The 14434-nt window shown below is 46.3% G+C and overlaps 1 protein-coding gene across 1 annotated transcript in view; it reads right to left on the bottom strand.

The window, feature by feature from the left end:
- Window positions 1–9980, bottom strand: part of APCDD1 (APC down-regulated 1) — a 34726-nt gene extending 24746 nt beyond the window's left edge. Inside the window, exon 1 of the mRNA XM_077135989.1 lies at window positions 9842–9980. Coding sequence (XP_076992104.1) covers window positions 9842–9899 — 58 coding nt within the window. The 5' untranslated portion in view covers window positions 9900–9980. The remainder of the gene's footprint in view (window positions 1–9841) is intronic.
- Between the last annotated feature and the right edge of the window lie 4454 nt (window positions 9981–14434).

The raw sequence follows: 14434 nt of genomic DNA, 5'->3' as shown, positions 1-14434 counted from the left end.
GGGCCGACAAGTAAGTTTCAACTAGCATGCTGACCCCAGTTAGCATCCCTGTGGTCTCCTGGAATGCAGCATTTAGAGGGATTCTAAAGGTATCTACATATGTCATATATTTTTTCAAATCTGAATTTTTTCCCCACATCACTAGCCAGTGATCCAAACCCCATGTCCTTAATAAATTAATTAATATTTTAACACCCACAAGCACAGCCTCATCTTTTTGAGGGAAGCTTCCTTTTCAAGTAATTGACTGTTGCCATGTGAGGAAAATATGAAATTGTGGTTATTCCTGCAGTGAAAAATATTTGCTTCCTAATGTCAAAGCAATGCTCCACTGCTCTGGGATGGCTCCTTTCCACACCTCATCATGATGTGTCTCTTCAATTCTGACAGTATAATGTTTAAATGAGTTATTGAGAAGGAAATACGATGGCTTGACCCAGTCATTCAAATCACTCTTTTCAAAACCAGCCTGTTTGCCACTAAACTCAAGGGACAAGCACCAACGGTGAACATGAGGGTATGGCTGTGACAACTGCAGAACCATCACATCCAGTCCACCTGGACGAAGGCCAACACACCTTCTTCCTGGGCTCTGTCTGCTGGCTGATGAGTCTGAGATGATTGTTCATTGTAAGATGCCTACCGATTTCAAGGATCTTAAAAAATAGACCAAGACATGCATCTTCCCTTTGATGATAAAGAACCTTAGCTTTGGGACTTTGAACAAATTATTCAGCCTTCCCAAGCGTTAGTGTACTCATCTGTAATGAAGGGATAAACACATTATCCACTTCCTGGGGATGTCCCCAGGATTAACTGAGGCTATTTCTTTGCATGGTGTCTGGCACCTAATATCCTCTCATTAAGTGTTGGTTGTTATTGTTCTAAATGGTGATTCAGCTCTTAGTCCACTATCAGAAAGCCATACCTAACGAACAGAGAAGTTAAAGGAATGATGAAAGTCAGCCAGAGAACGTGTACTCAGTGCTGAAAAGGATGAGGTGTTCAGAGTAAAGAGCTGAGGCTTGTATGTTCAACCACAAGGTGACAAAGGAGGTCTCCAGGGAAGGAAGGTTGGGGGCTTCCAAGGCAGAGGAAGGGGGATGTGTGTGGGGGATTGTTTGATGTGGTCATTCAGAAGGCTAGAATCCCATGGTAAGGGGAATCTACACTTAGGTTTTTCAACCAGTAGTGGAAGAAATACAATCCGAGAGCCACCAATATGCAAACCATTGGAAAGCTGGCAAAAAACCATCATTATGTTACCCAGGGTGCCTAGGTACAAATAATCTCCATATTCACCATCGCTCTTACGTGAGGAAGAATGAAGCACAGGAACCTGGCCAGACAGCAGCAGCCTGATCCACATGGGCACTAAATGGGAGGAGAGCTTTCCAGCGGGCACAGCTTGACCAGAACAGGGTGATTTAGGGGCAACACTCTACGGTGATACTGTAGTTTTAAGGCTGGGAAAAAAAAGGGGGGTTGGTATTACCTTCTTATCTTTCCCCGTTGAAAAACCTACTGTCTTGATTACTCCCAGGGAACAAAATTAAATGGGTCAGGAGAAAGAAGGAGTTGTGGTAAAGAGAAGACCTCATCTCTTAGGCTTGGGTTAACTGCTCACCCTGCTCTCCGTATTCAGCTGGTGTGTCTGGTGTGCGAACCGGGGGCAGGCATCTAACCAGTGCTAGTTCTAGCAAGGGGCAGGAAATTAAAAGCTCATTGAAGCACCAAGCTCAGTGGCAGAAGGGGCCAAATGGAGCAAATCAATCAATCTGTATACCCCAAGTGAGAGTCAGTCCCAGCGTGCCCTCCCAAGAGACCCACCTCAGATTTCTGTTCTCTCTGGGGACCCCATATTCACCGCAATACCAGAAGCATGTCAACTCCAACTCTGGGACGAGAACTAGTGAGTCACTGATTCAGACCACTGCCGGGGCTCTGAAGAGCCAGGCACCATGCTAGGCTGGAAGCTACAGAGGTCAAGGCCTGAGGAGCAGGAGAACAGGACCGGCACACAGGGACTGCAAAGGGGCTGGGGCGGGGGGGCGGAGGGACGAGGCTCTTAGGACTTCCTTGGTGGCTGCAGGGCAGGCACCACACTTGTAGGTGGAATGCCTAGCAGAGTGCATGGCGTCTCCAGCATATGCAAAGAGGATGGAGTGGGAAGAACTGCAGATGGCTCAGGGGAAAGGCAGGGCAGGTCAAGAAGGTCATGCTCACCATGCTGGGCATGGACCTGGTGTGAAAGTAAAGAGGAACCACCAAGAAACCGTGAGCAATGTAGTGGCTGGGCACAGATTCTCCAAGCTTGCTTTCTCCTTTTTTTTTGGAGTGTTGGGGGCAGACTGGAAGCAGGAAAATCAATTATAAAGCTGCCGCGTTATTCCAGACTGTTATAAATGGGAGAGATACGAGAAGGGGACTGATTTCAACAAATAGTAGACTCTCTTTTTAGTCTTGGAGATGTTCTGGCCATCTGTTGCATCTTGTGGAGGAAAGTTTTAGTGAGAAGTAATATTAAGAAAGATATATAAATAGAGAGAGAGAAACATATACTAATTTAGCATTACAAAAGTGGAACTTTTATAAAATATTTAAATAGACCACTTCGATCTATCTCCCACTATATAATCTGTTCCTTGTACTTGGCAGTGCACATTCCAGGAAAGCTTGGATCTAAGCAGGCCTAATATAACAACAAATACACTTATTATGCACTATAATGATTTGTAAAGCCCTCCACTAAATTGGACTTCTTGTGCAGTTGTTAGCACAGTATCGTGCTGCTGACCATTCTGCTATGCTGCGTGGGATGAGGGTGGCTCTGATCTTTCTCTAATGAAGCAGGTTCTCAAGTGGCTAAAGGCCATTTCGGGAATGGCAGCATGGTGTGGTGTGTTTGGTGTGCTGGGATGGGGAAATAATAGCCTGGAGTTAAGATATTGGCCCTGTTTAGGCCCATGACATTCCCCCCCTTATTTTTCTTACTCAATGAGAATGAAGAAGTCTTTACGTGTGAGTGCACATGCAAATATCCTCAACACTGCAGTTAACTGAGGAGTCGATATTTTGGTTAATTGAGGGGACTGGGTGATTGATGAAGGTTCAAATGAATCCAGGGGAAGGAGAACCTCAAAGGAATCATCTCAACTGCACAGTCGACGGCAGTGAGAGTTTTGAGTCTTCATGGCAGCTTGGGGGAAGTCATTGACTCTGGGCCCTTCTTCTTCTCGAATAAATGAAAAATTATAATAAGGCTGACGATAATGACGATAGCTAAGAACTGTATAATGCCTGATGATTCACTCTATGCATGTAATCAAATGCGAGTTAGTCTGTAGGCACAGGCAGGAATAACTGGGGACCCACTCTCAACTGTGAAGTGTCATGGAAACAGTCCTTTACATCAACTAATCGGGCAGCTCCCCAAGATCTGTGGCCAGTTCACTGGGATTCTGAAGGAGGAGCTTACCAGTGACCTCATGCTCCAATGGTCTCATACCTCATGGAGTCCCACGATAAAACGATTACGGCATAGCCCTAGCTTCTTTGGAGTGTAGGGGGTAGAAAAAAGTAGACTCTAGAGGTAAATTGCTCACCTGCTGAAAACAAATGAAGTCCTGAGGGCTTTAGGGTGCAATTTTACAAATTACCACTTCCAGGGAACTGAAGGAGCTCCTGGAGCCTGAGAGGGCTATTTCCTTTGTGCGTGTGCATGCACACGTGTGCGCACGTGTACGTGCACGTGCAAATGAATTACTCCCAAGGAATGGATTAGGCCCAGAAGTCATCCCAAATGAATGCAGAATGATCTTACCTACAATTATAAACACAATAATCTGCTGTTCAGGGAGTGAAATTCCCCAACGATAGCAAATAAAATAACCAAGTTCCCTAAATGAAAGGAAACCTAGGGTGGGCCATCAATACAGAGATCACCACCCTAAATGAAAGGCTGTGGGACTAAGTTAACTGCTTCTCCTCCACGTGAACCCAGCAGAGTCTGTATACAGACAACAGTCCTTAGCACACTTTCAAGGGAACAAATATTTGACTTTTGATATAGTTATCCACAGGAGATTTTCTTTGTCAAACCAGGATGCTCCCAGAAAGCAAGCCAATCCAAAAAGAGACCAAAAGAGCCCTGGAAGGGAAGGGAGCAGGGAGTGGAAAAGTGCTTTCCCTAGAAAGTCAGTATTCATTCATTCAACAAACAATTGAAGGCCAGCCTGTGCTAGGCTCTCTCAGCCAAGGACCACTGTTGAAAAGCAAAAAGAAACATAGAGGGAATGTTCTACTCCATGTCCAAATCCCTGATTTTTTATAACATTTTAAAAATCTGAATTACCTAGATATATTTCAGGGATTCTCACCTGTCTACCTCGATTGACTGAAAAACCAAAAATTCTAAACCATTTTATATGTAATAAAATATAAAATTTCTTGGGAAGGAAACAATGATTTTCAAGCACTCTTGGGTTGAACATTAGTTGACCAGGTTAGAGTATAGTGTGTGTGTGTGTGTGTGTGTGTGTGTGTGTGTGTGTGTGTACTTTAATGCTTTTTAAAAAATCCATAGCTTTAAAAAAGGGTACATGAGAACAGTGGCAAAATATTAATGATGGTTGAAGGATTTCGAATAATTTTTCTTGTTCATTTTGCATCTTTCGGTGCTTTATAATGCCATGCCATGGATTAAGTTAATAATCAGAGTGAGAAAAGTATTCTCCAGTTGGAACCTGTGTGATATGTAGAATTTTAAAGCAGATAAAATGTGGCTGATTCGACTGGCAATTACTTAGCTATGAAACTGCCCTGCCCGATTAAATAAAGTCACGACTATTTATTTAAATGAAGTCATGGCTATTCCTAGATAACGCCCAGTCCAGCTTTTCATGTGGGGGAAGAAAAGCCCATGGGCATCAGATAGACTGACTTTCCTACCACTTTACCATGTTCCTCCTTCCATTTTCATTCAATTTTTGAGAGAAACAAAAGTTAAAAGAGTGTCTTTTACCAGTCTCTAAACCTTCATATCTAAAAGTGTTTTTCTTACACTTTTTTTTTTTGCATGGGCAGGCACCAGGAATCGAACCCGGGTCTCCAGCATGGCAGGCGAGAACTCTGCCTGCTGAGCCACCATGGCCTGCCCTCCTGTCTTTTCATGAGAGATACAATAGAGTCAAGATGTCAAATTCCTGGGTCCATTTCTCTTCATCTGAAAACAAGGTAATATTTTTACGTTAGACACTGGTGTTGTACTAGAGCTTGGAAACTGCACAGGTTGGGGCTGCAGTTAACTGCTGCACCAGGTCTGTCCTCTTTCAACAGTCTTGTGTGAGTGTGCAAGTCATGTGTGTATAGTGTGCACATGTACTGTATGCATGCAAGTGTGTGGTGTGTATGCCTGCAAGGTCTGTGCATGAATGTGCATGTGTTGTGCGTGGTGTGCATATATGTGGTATGTCTGGTGGGTAGGTGGTATAGGTAAGACTGTGTGTGTTGAGCGTGTGGTGTGTATGCAGTATAGGTGTGTGGGTGTGGTGTGTATGTGATATAAGTATGACTGTATGAGTGCGTGGTGTGTGCATGGTATAGGCGTGTGTATGTGACGTGTGTGTATATATATGGTGTGGGTGAGAGTGTGTGTTGTGTGCGTGGGATTTCCCTGCAGAGAAAACAGCGCGGCTGACCAGTCTGCTGTCCTCCAAGCTCTGGGGTCTGCAATAAGCATTTCTCCTGCACTTCTAGATAGTCTCCAAGAATCTTCAGGGCTGGTGACACGGCCTTCCTCACCCCGTATCCCTATCAGTTGGTGACCAATGACACACATTAGGCCTTCATGAAAGCACTTGTTGCGTGAATGGTCAGCTCAATGAAAGAACCTGAAAAACCTCTGCAGAGCAGGACAACAGAATGTCCTTAATAATTTTAGGCTGATAGAGCCTTGGTGACACAGGTATCACTCAACTTTCCTGAAAATTTTCAGTCCCAAATTGGAGAGAACTAAGCAACAATGTATTTGCATGAAATCTTGGCACAGTGGAAAGTCCTACTTTGATAACTACAGTAGGCTTTTTATCTCAAGTTATCTCTGTAGTAACTTCAAACTCTACGTGTAGAGTCTGTCAAAGACGTGTTCTGCTGTGTATACTCTCAGTTCAAGTACAAAATCACTAACAATCATTTTCTATTTCTATTCTTAAAGTTTTATGCTTCCATTTAATTGATTCTATCAAGCTGTCATCCATCTGTTCCAAAACAGCATGTATTGCATACTCATGTCATCCCCTGATACTTAGTTCCGTTCTCTTCCAGGGGGAAAAACTGGGCTGGCTTTCCTGCTTAGTCACACGCTTGAAACAAGTCAATTTATTAACCAAGAAAATAGTTACCATCTATCTAAGACCCCTGCTATGAACGGATAATTCATGCCTTTTCAAGACTTCATTTCCTTTTTATGACAGGGAAAAAAGGTGCAGGAAAGAGAACGCTTTGGTACAAATATTGTCTTAAGTCATTGGTCTTTCAAAGATTTCTGTTTCTCACTATTTACATGAGCCCTCCTATTCTGTTGGTCAAACTGTCATTTGGCAATCTATGCAGTTTTTTACAGTTTTGACAGAATAAGCTTGAACGGAAGGGAAGAGCTTAAACGCATCTTCACCTTTCAGGAAAGTCAATGAATTCCACAAAAGTAGACAGCATTCAGCAATGGAGGCTCTCTCCCAACAGCAACTCTGCTCCTTAAAAACAAATGTTTTCCTTAGCAAAGAGAATTAGTACTTTGCTGTGCATTAAAGCATGGGCTCTTCTGGAGCACCTTGAGCTCATCTGCATTTCTGGAACTGAACGAGTTTTAGAATTTGACATCTGAAACTTTCGTGGCTTTTCACGTAAGCAAAGAAAATAGTGATAACGGACATCTTCCAGCTGCATGCCATCATGACATTCAATAGGTTTTATTTGGATTCAGAAACGCCATTGTTTTCAGAATTTGAAGAAGAGGAAAGTAACACTGACATGTATACTTTCATGCCGTCAAATTCTGAACTTGGGTCTTGCCCGACATTTACAGTTTAAAAAAAAAAAATAAGAAAAATAAACGGGCTCAACTTTCGCCAGAGTCTAAATTACTCACCAAGAGGCACGTAAGAAGTGACTCATGACTTGCAATGAATTGAGAGAGGAATACAAAAAACTGGACAAAGACTGGTTACCAAACATAACGGTATCTATAGCGTTTTCGCACAGGTTCCTTCTTCATCAAGGCCCCGTATACTTTATGAAAAGTTTCAATCTTATCAACATGACTTGGTGTACCTACTAATCTATAAATGGTGTCTGGAACTGAATTTGTTAAAATTTGCCAGAATGCATTTATAATCATAGAAAATATAGTTTACCTACAAATTGCTGGTATAAATAGGCGAATGATGTCATATGATTAGCAAAATAAAATACCATATTTATCAGAAAGAAGTCATTGTGCCAATCTAAAAAGATTTCAGGGAGTTTCATTCAGACTTATAACTTCGCTTTAAATACATGATCAAGCTCCATCTGTTACTACAGAATGGAATTTGGGAATGCTTGCAAAATCCCTTTGAAATCATTCTCTTCGGTTAGGTTAATACCCATTTTCTCATAAAACTACTTCGATCAAGGAAAAATCAGGGAAAGGCGGAAAGGGAGATTACCCAGCTCTTTTCTAGTGCTTTACGTTATCTTAACTAGCTATGACAAACCCTTCTTAAATCCTGAAGATTTTATAAATTGAGCAACTATTGACTCTGTTTATTTTTTGCACTAATATCCAACACTCCCTTGTTGGATCCAAGTAATTTGGGGGCAAATTCAGTTTTAATAACTTTGCCACTGCAGATTCATTTTCAAGTTGGAGAGCTCTTTGAAGGTGTATCCATGTCACCGAATTAAACTTTGCAAATCCTGTTTTATTTTATATTCTCTTCATACACACACACACACCTGCACATGCACACACACATCTATGCACACACAGATTTCTGGTGCTGCTGTCCCACCACGTTATAGCTCAGACTGTCTCTTCCAGTTTCCTCTGCATACGGTCCTCCTTCCAGGGCCCCTGAATCTGGGTATATCCCAGATTCCAAGGAGCCGCCAAAGACTCCAGACTAACGTGGATGAAATGGGGCTCTACTATCACCTCACTACGGAGAGACTTGTTACCCGCTGGTTATTAGTCTCCCAGCTTGCACTGGTAGGGTAGGTTGTATAATTACAACCCCAGCCTCTGAAAAGAGGAAAAAAATGCCCAATCTGGATGGACTAGGCTGCATTGCTGAGAATGGCTTTTGTAGTTCAAAAACCAAAGATTTCGTGCAAAATCCTCTATCTGTGTCAACTTTGCAAGTAAAGTTTCCTTTTAAAGCTATTTGATCATCCTATCTGTTTCTTCGCAAGATATTGCAACAGATTTCTTTAAAGGGACGATTTTCCCTGTTTCATCTCTCTTTCTTGCTCTCTTTTCTTGTGTGTGGCAGCTGCTGTTTGATCTGTTCATTGGCTCTGATTTGTTTCATGTTTCAGCCAAAGATTAAAACTGCTCTGTAATTCTAAGCAGATGGGCCTCAGAGTCCAACCCTATAATTATACCTCCTCTCTCTGCCCTCTAACTGCAAGCCTTCCCTCCTGACTTTTAAGTTCTGGGATTACTGGGGCACAAAGCACACCTTGGCAATTGGGAAGGTCTGGCCCAACCAGAGGCATCCACACAGACTGTGGAGCTGGGAGCCCCAGTGAGCCCCAGTCTGGGGAAGGGCCTACAAAGAGAACAACAGCCCGGCATCTTGTGGGTTAACAAGTTTTCCAGCTTCCCCCTTTCCAGGGATCATCTAGAGGATCACAACCTGATTTCCAGTTCTGGCCTCAATGCACACTGAGGCTGAAGGGGATCCAGGGCAGGAGACGGATGTTGAGGTAGGGAGGAAGGGCCGGTGGCCATTCCGCAGAAATGTCAGGTGTCCCAGCCTTGAGGAAAGTGGGCTGCAGCCTGTCACCTTATCAATTCCAAGCGACCACAAACTCTGTTGTGGACTCTAGTGCACGTCTGCCTAATCCTTCTCAGTACAATTTCTGGAACTCTTTTGAAGGGCTGATGTTCCCTGGCTAAGGGTTTAGTAGATCCCCTGAGAAAATGGATGCAACCCCGAAACAAAAGGCTCAAGCGAGAGCACAGGGGAATGAGAGCACAAGTCCGGGTGGGCCTTCCAAGGCTGGTCCTAATGCTTTCAGCTTGGCCAGGAGACGCGCCTCGCTCCTGGAAACTGCACCCAAACAATGAGCAGCCTCTACCCGTCGGTCCCTTAGGGAGCAAACCCCGGCACCTCCCTACAGAGAGGAGCCCAAACGCTTTTGAAAAACACTGAGCACCAGTCCCCAGAAAAGCGAGCAGCCCTCCTCAGCCGAGATGTTTAGCCCCTTCAATGAGCCTCGTTTCTCTTCGCAACCCCATAAACAACTTGCCTCACTTCGAGAGTCACTCCTGCGCTGTGACATTTTGGAAACTGCACCGCAAAACATGAGGTTTCACTCTCGTGTATACTTTGAAAAAAATCCGTCAGAATGAATTCAAGTGTCCCCGGGACTCACTGCAAAAGATTCGGGAGCGGAAAGGTGTCGGGGTGGGGGGGGAGTGTCTCCCCAACTTTGCACGTCCCACGAAAGAAAACTCCAGCAGTGAGACAGCTCTGGGCGCCTGTGGGTAAAAGGGGCTCTGAGTCTCGGAAAAGGGGGTGTCCCTTCTCCCAGGCGGGCCCAGGGTGAAGCGCGGGGGCTCCTCCCGGGAACTCACCGTGCAGCAGGAGGGCCGGGAACAGGTATCTCACGAGGAGGCAGCCGAGACAGGACATCTCCAGCCACCCCGGCGCTCGCGCCTCCCCGGGCCGCCGGCGCCTCTGCGATCCCCAACTCGGGTTCCGTGCGTCCCGCCCGCGCCCCGGAGGGAGGACCCGGCAGCGCTCAGCCCCAGCGCCGGGCCGCCCGGGAGGGAGCGGGGACAAAGGACGCGGGCCGAGCCAGGCCGCTGTCGTCCGGCGCTCGTCCCGGGGCTCCGCGCGCTCCGTCCGGCTCGGGCTCGGGCTCAGGCGGCCCCGGCGCGCCCCATGTCCGGCTCGGTGCGCTCGGCGGCCGGGGGCTCCGGGGCCGAGAGCTCGCGGCCGGCCACTCTGGGCGCGCTGTCACCCCGCGGCGAGGGTTCGAGCTCTCGCCAGGCACACGCCAAGTCCGCTTCCTCCTCCGCGTCCGCCGCAGCCGCGCGCGCCGAGGTGCAGGGGCCGCCACCGCCGCCGCAGCTGCAGCGTCTCTTCATATTTCCAGGGCGCCGGCGGCGGGCCGGGGCGGGGGGGCGGATCGGGGTGGGGGTGGGGGAGGGGGGAGGGCCGATTAGGGGGAGGGGCGGAGCCGCGGGGGGCGGGGGGCGGAGGCTCCTCCGGTCGCCGGGGGCGGGGAGGGGAGCCGGAGACTTGAAAGGGAGCGCGGGGCCCCGCCACCCTCCCGCCACTCCCCCTTCCTCCCCCTCTTCCCGCCGCCTCCTCTCCCCCCCTCCACCGTCTCCAGCTCCATCCTCTCCCCTCCCCTCCAGCCCCCCGCCTTCCGCCGCCCCTCCTCGGCTCTGCCCTTAACGCGCCTCTCCCCGGGTTCCTGGGCTCAGCGCAGGCCTTGCTCGTCCCCCCCCCCCCACCGCCCCCTACTCCGTCTCCCACCCCTAGAGCTCCATCCGGCGAGGCCCTCGCAGCCGACCGGGTGGGATGGCCTTCACCCCAAGACAGCACGGGTGGAGGGGGTCCCCACAGGTGAAAGGTGGGAGCCTCGAGTGGAGTCTCAGCTTGCAGATGTGCTTGCAGGCTTTGGCGTGTGTGTGTGTGTGTGTGTGTGTGTGTACGCGCGCGCGCGCGCGCGTGTCTGTGTGTAAGAGAGAGCGCGGAAAGAAGAGAGAAGAGGGGAATTCTGGAACGTCGCGCAGGGGGCGTGGGAGGCTGGAGGGCTGGTTCCCCGGAGGGTGCGCTGCTGGTCTGCACCCGAAGTACCTGCCAGGTTCGCGCCTCGCTCTTCCAGGGAGCGCAGGAGCCGCGTCGCAGGCCCCGACCTGTGAAAGGAATGGTGGAGGCAGCGGGAACCCTCTCTTTTTCCTCCCCCTTCCCGAAGGCCAAGGCCAGGCTGAAACCCGGGAGAAATCCCAGGCAGACTTGCAGCCAGTCCCGAAGAAAGTGCGCCCAGGCCCTTCTCTGGATCCTCTTCTGTCCCACCCCAAATCTAATAGCCACAATCAAGGTGGTTTCGTTTGTGTTCTGTGCTTCATGTGGGGTTATGTGCGAGTTTACATTGGATTTTAAGGTCTCCAAGGAAGGAGCTTCCACTAACTTCCTAAATTCCCCAGGGCCCTGAGGTACAGCTGTATCTGGGGTCCCTGCTCTGCAAAGGTGCTGGGTGGTGCAGGAGGTTTGTCCGTTTCCCAGACTAGAGGTCGCCTCCTCCTGGGACAGGGAGAAGAGCAGCCTCGGGACCAGATACAACCAAGAGGACATTTTTTGACTCAACATTGCTAATGTTTCTCATAAGTAAACCGTTTTTTACAAAAATGCGTGACTTTTCAAGAGTTTTCTGTCCCTTTGAACACGAGGCGGACATCACCATGAGTATAATACTGAGTGAAATAAAGGAGTGTACATCTGCCGATTTCCACTGTAATAATTTCTTTTTCTGAGAAAGCCATGGGTCTTTTGATGGGATGGTGCTGACATCGTTTGATGTGTCTTAGTGTCTGAATTTTTACCACCACGATTACCATCTCTCGATCTCTAATGTGAGGGAACCTAACCCATACCACCTGCTCAGCTCATGAAGATGTTGTGAAAATGAACGCGCATAGGTCCGCAAATCTCAAAGGCGAAAAGGGCTCTGTTTGTGCAAGAAGGGATGGTAACCCCAGTGATGCCTTTGAGTGGGAGCATTAGAGTCAGTCTTGCTCTCTCACCTCATTCTGGGTTTGATTTTGTTCCAATCACTTGTTTTTCATCTCACTAGGATTGGGAGGCAGTTTAGACGGGCCACATTAGAATGATTCCCCAGGGTCAATCAGGTTTTCATTTTAAACCAAGAGCTTGATTTCCTTCCAAACACTGGGCATTTGGAAATTAAGTTGACGACATCTCTGGCTGCTTAAGCAGAGCTTTAGCCATGCCACCAAGAACACGTGCTAGGAGGTATTTGGTTTTTCTATGTCTTTTAGACATCTGATGCTTTTTTAGACTATCAGGAAATATTTAAAACAAGCAAACAACATAAGAGGATGTTAGGGCTGGTGTGTTTATGTAAAAGCAGTTTGGTTGATGGTAATTGAAAAATGTTAAGGCCATTTATCACAAGTTAGCAGAACAATTAGGTAATACATTTACATAAGTATTTGATTTGGTTATTTAAAAAAAAAAGAAACAAAACCAACAGGTCAGCCATAATTTGATGTCATCTCAACAGTCAAGTTGATTCCATGCTTTGTTTTTCCAACTGGTTTTACTGGTGTGATGTAAACATCACCAGAATGATGTCACCAGTTGGACGTTTGTTCTGCAGCTTCATTTTCCACATGTCGTGTCAGAGATTTAAATTCTCGACGCTCCTCAACATAACATCCTGCCTGGGTTACTCCCAGAAATGTCTTCTTCAACTTCTGCCTGTGTAGGTCTAGATTTGTGCTAGCTAAAAGATTTACTCTCTGCGTTACTTTTTACTTTTGCTGTTAATATACCACTTCTAGGCAAGATAATGAAAATAAAAGTAGTGTGGCAGTCTTTGAGTGTTATATGTGGATAGGGGCTTGGACTAGAAGAGATGGAGGAGGGCATTTCTAGAGCGATAATAAGACATTATGAGCTCCAGCCCTGGAACTAGCACAAGGAATTTCCACTAACCTCTCCTTGGGACCCAAGCTTCGGGCAGAGGCTCTGCTAGCCCAGGTTCTTGTATTGGCAGAGCCCCTGGCAGAGGCAGCCGGACATGGTTCCCCAAATATATTAACAAATGTGTTAGAAAAGTCAGTGCTGTTCTTAAAAAACTTTCATCATACTGATGGGAAGAACAAGCTCAAAGGAGCTCAGTTCCCATGTTCGGCAAGTTGTCTTTTCCCACGAACACTGTTGGTCCTAATTATAAGCTTCTATAATTGACACTGCCTTTGAGTCAGAATCAGCCCTTGGCTCTCCAGTCATAACACAATCATGAGTACATTTTCTGGGATGCACGGCGCTGGGCTGGAAGCTGGCATGATCACTTTGGATCGGTTTCCTTAGGAGGGGGTCTCAATGTTTTATGAGGATGAAGTGGTAGCAGACTCAATAACATTGTTTTCCTGGGAGAACAGAAGGACCGAGATTTGTTCTTTACCACCAGTGCTACAGTTTGGGCTTCTAATGCAGTCCTAGTGAAAACTGATCTCGAGTTATGTTACAATGCAAGGCATTTGGAATTTCAGAGATTCTAGGTCATTAATTTCTTGAAGAAAATGGTTGAGATGGCTTACAATATTTTAAGTGTTAATTCCAAAATGCACCCAACTGCAAATATGGTTGAAAGCATGTTTATAGCTTTTTTGTGCCAGACACTGAGAGGAGGGAAAAAAAACCCAATTACATTCTTGGTCTGTGTCCTCAAAGGATGGAAAATGTCACCACCAGGAATAGACTTTTCTGGAAATTTGTTGATGTCAGTGCCTCGATTGTAAGCTCTGGGAGGACAGAGTGTTGCTATGCCCTTTCCAACACCTAAGCCATTATTTTCGGTATTTTGCCCACAGCAGGATTTCAATGAATAGAAAAGACAGTGAATTTTTAAAATCCTGTGCAGCTTTCTTAGAGGCAAAGATAATAAAATCATCCTCAGCAGTCCTGGAAACTGGGCAAACTTCATAGTTTCATACTTTTATTAGAGCAAATGTAGGTTTACAGACAAATCATGCAGAAAGCACAGAGTTCCCATATACCCCCATATCCCACATACAGTTTTCTCTATTACCAACATTTTGCATTAGTGAGGTAACTTTGTTACAACTGATGAAACGATATTATTGTAATTATACTGTGAACTGTACTCCATAATTCACATTAGAGTTCACTCTTTGTGTCATCAGCTCTATGTTTTTTTTTTCTAACTTGCAAACAAGCTAGCCACTTTCAAATACATAATTCGGTAAGTACACTCACAAAGCTGTGCCTATGTCATTGTTATCCATTGCCAAAACTTGCCCATCACCTCAAACAGAAACACTCTAGCAATTAAACATTAACTCCCCATCCCCCAACCACCGGGCCCAGGAAATCTATTTTTTACTTTCTGACATTATGAATTTGCATATTCTGCTTAATTTATAGAAGTGGTATCATGCAATAGTTGT

This window comes from Tamandua tetradactyla, chromosome 18, assembly GCF_023851605.1.
Source record: "Tamandua tetradactyla isolate mTamTet1 chromosome 18, mTamTet1.pri, whole genome shotgun sequence".
Classification (NCBI taxonomy): domain Eukaryota; kingdom Metazoa; phylum Chordata; class Mammalia; order Pilosa; family Myrmecophagidae; genus Tamandua; species Tamandua tetradactyla.
This window is presented reverse-complemented; position numbering and strand designations above follow the sequence as displayed.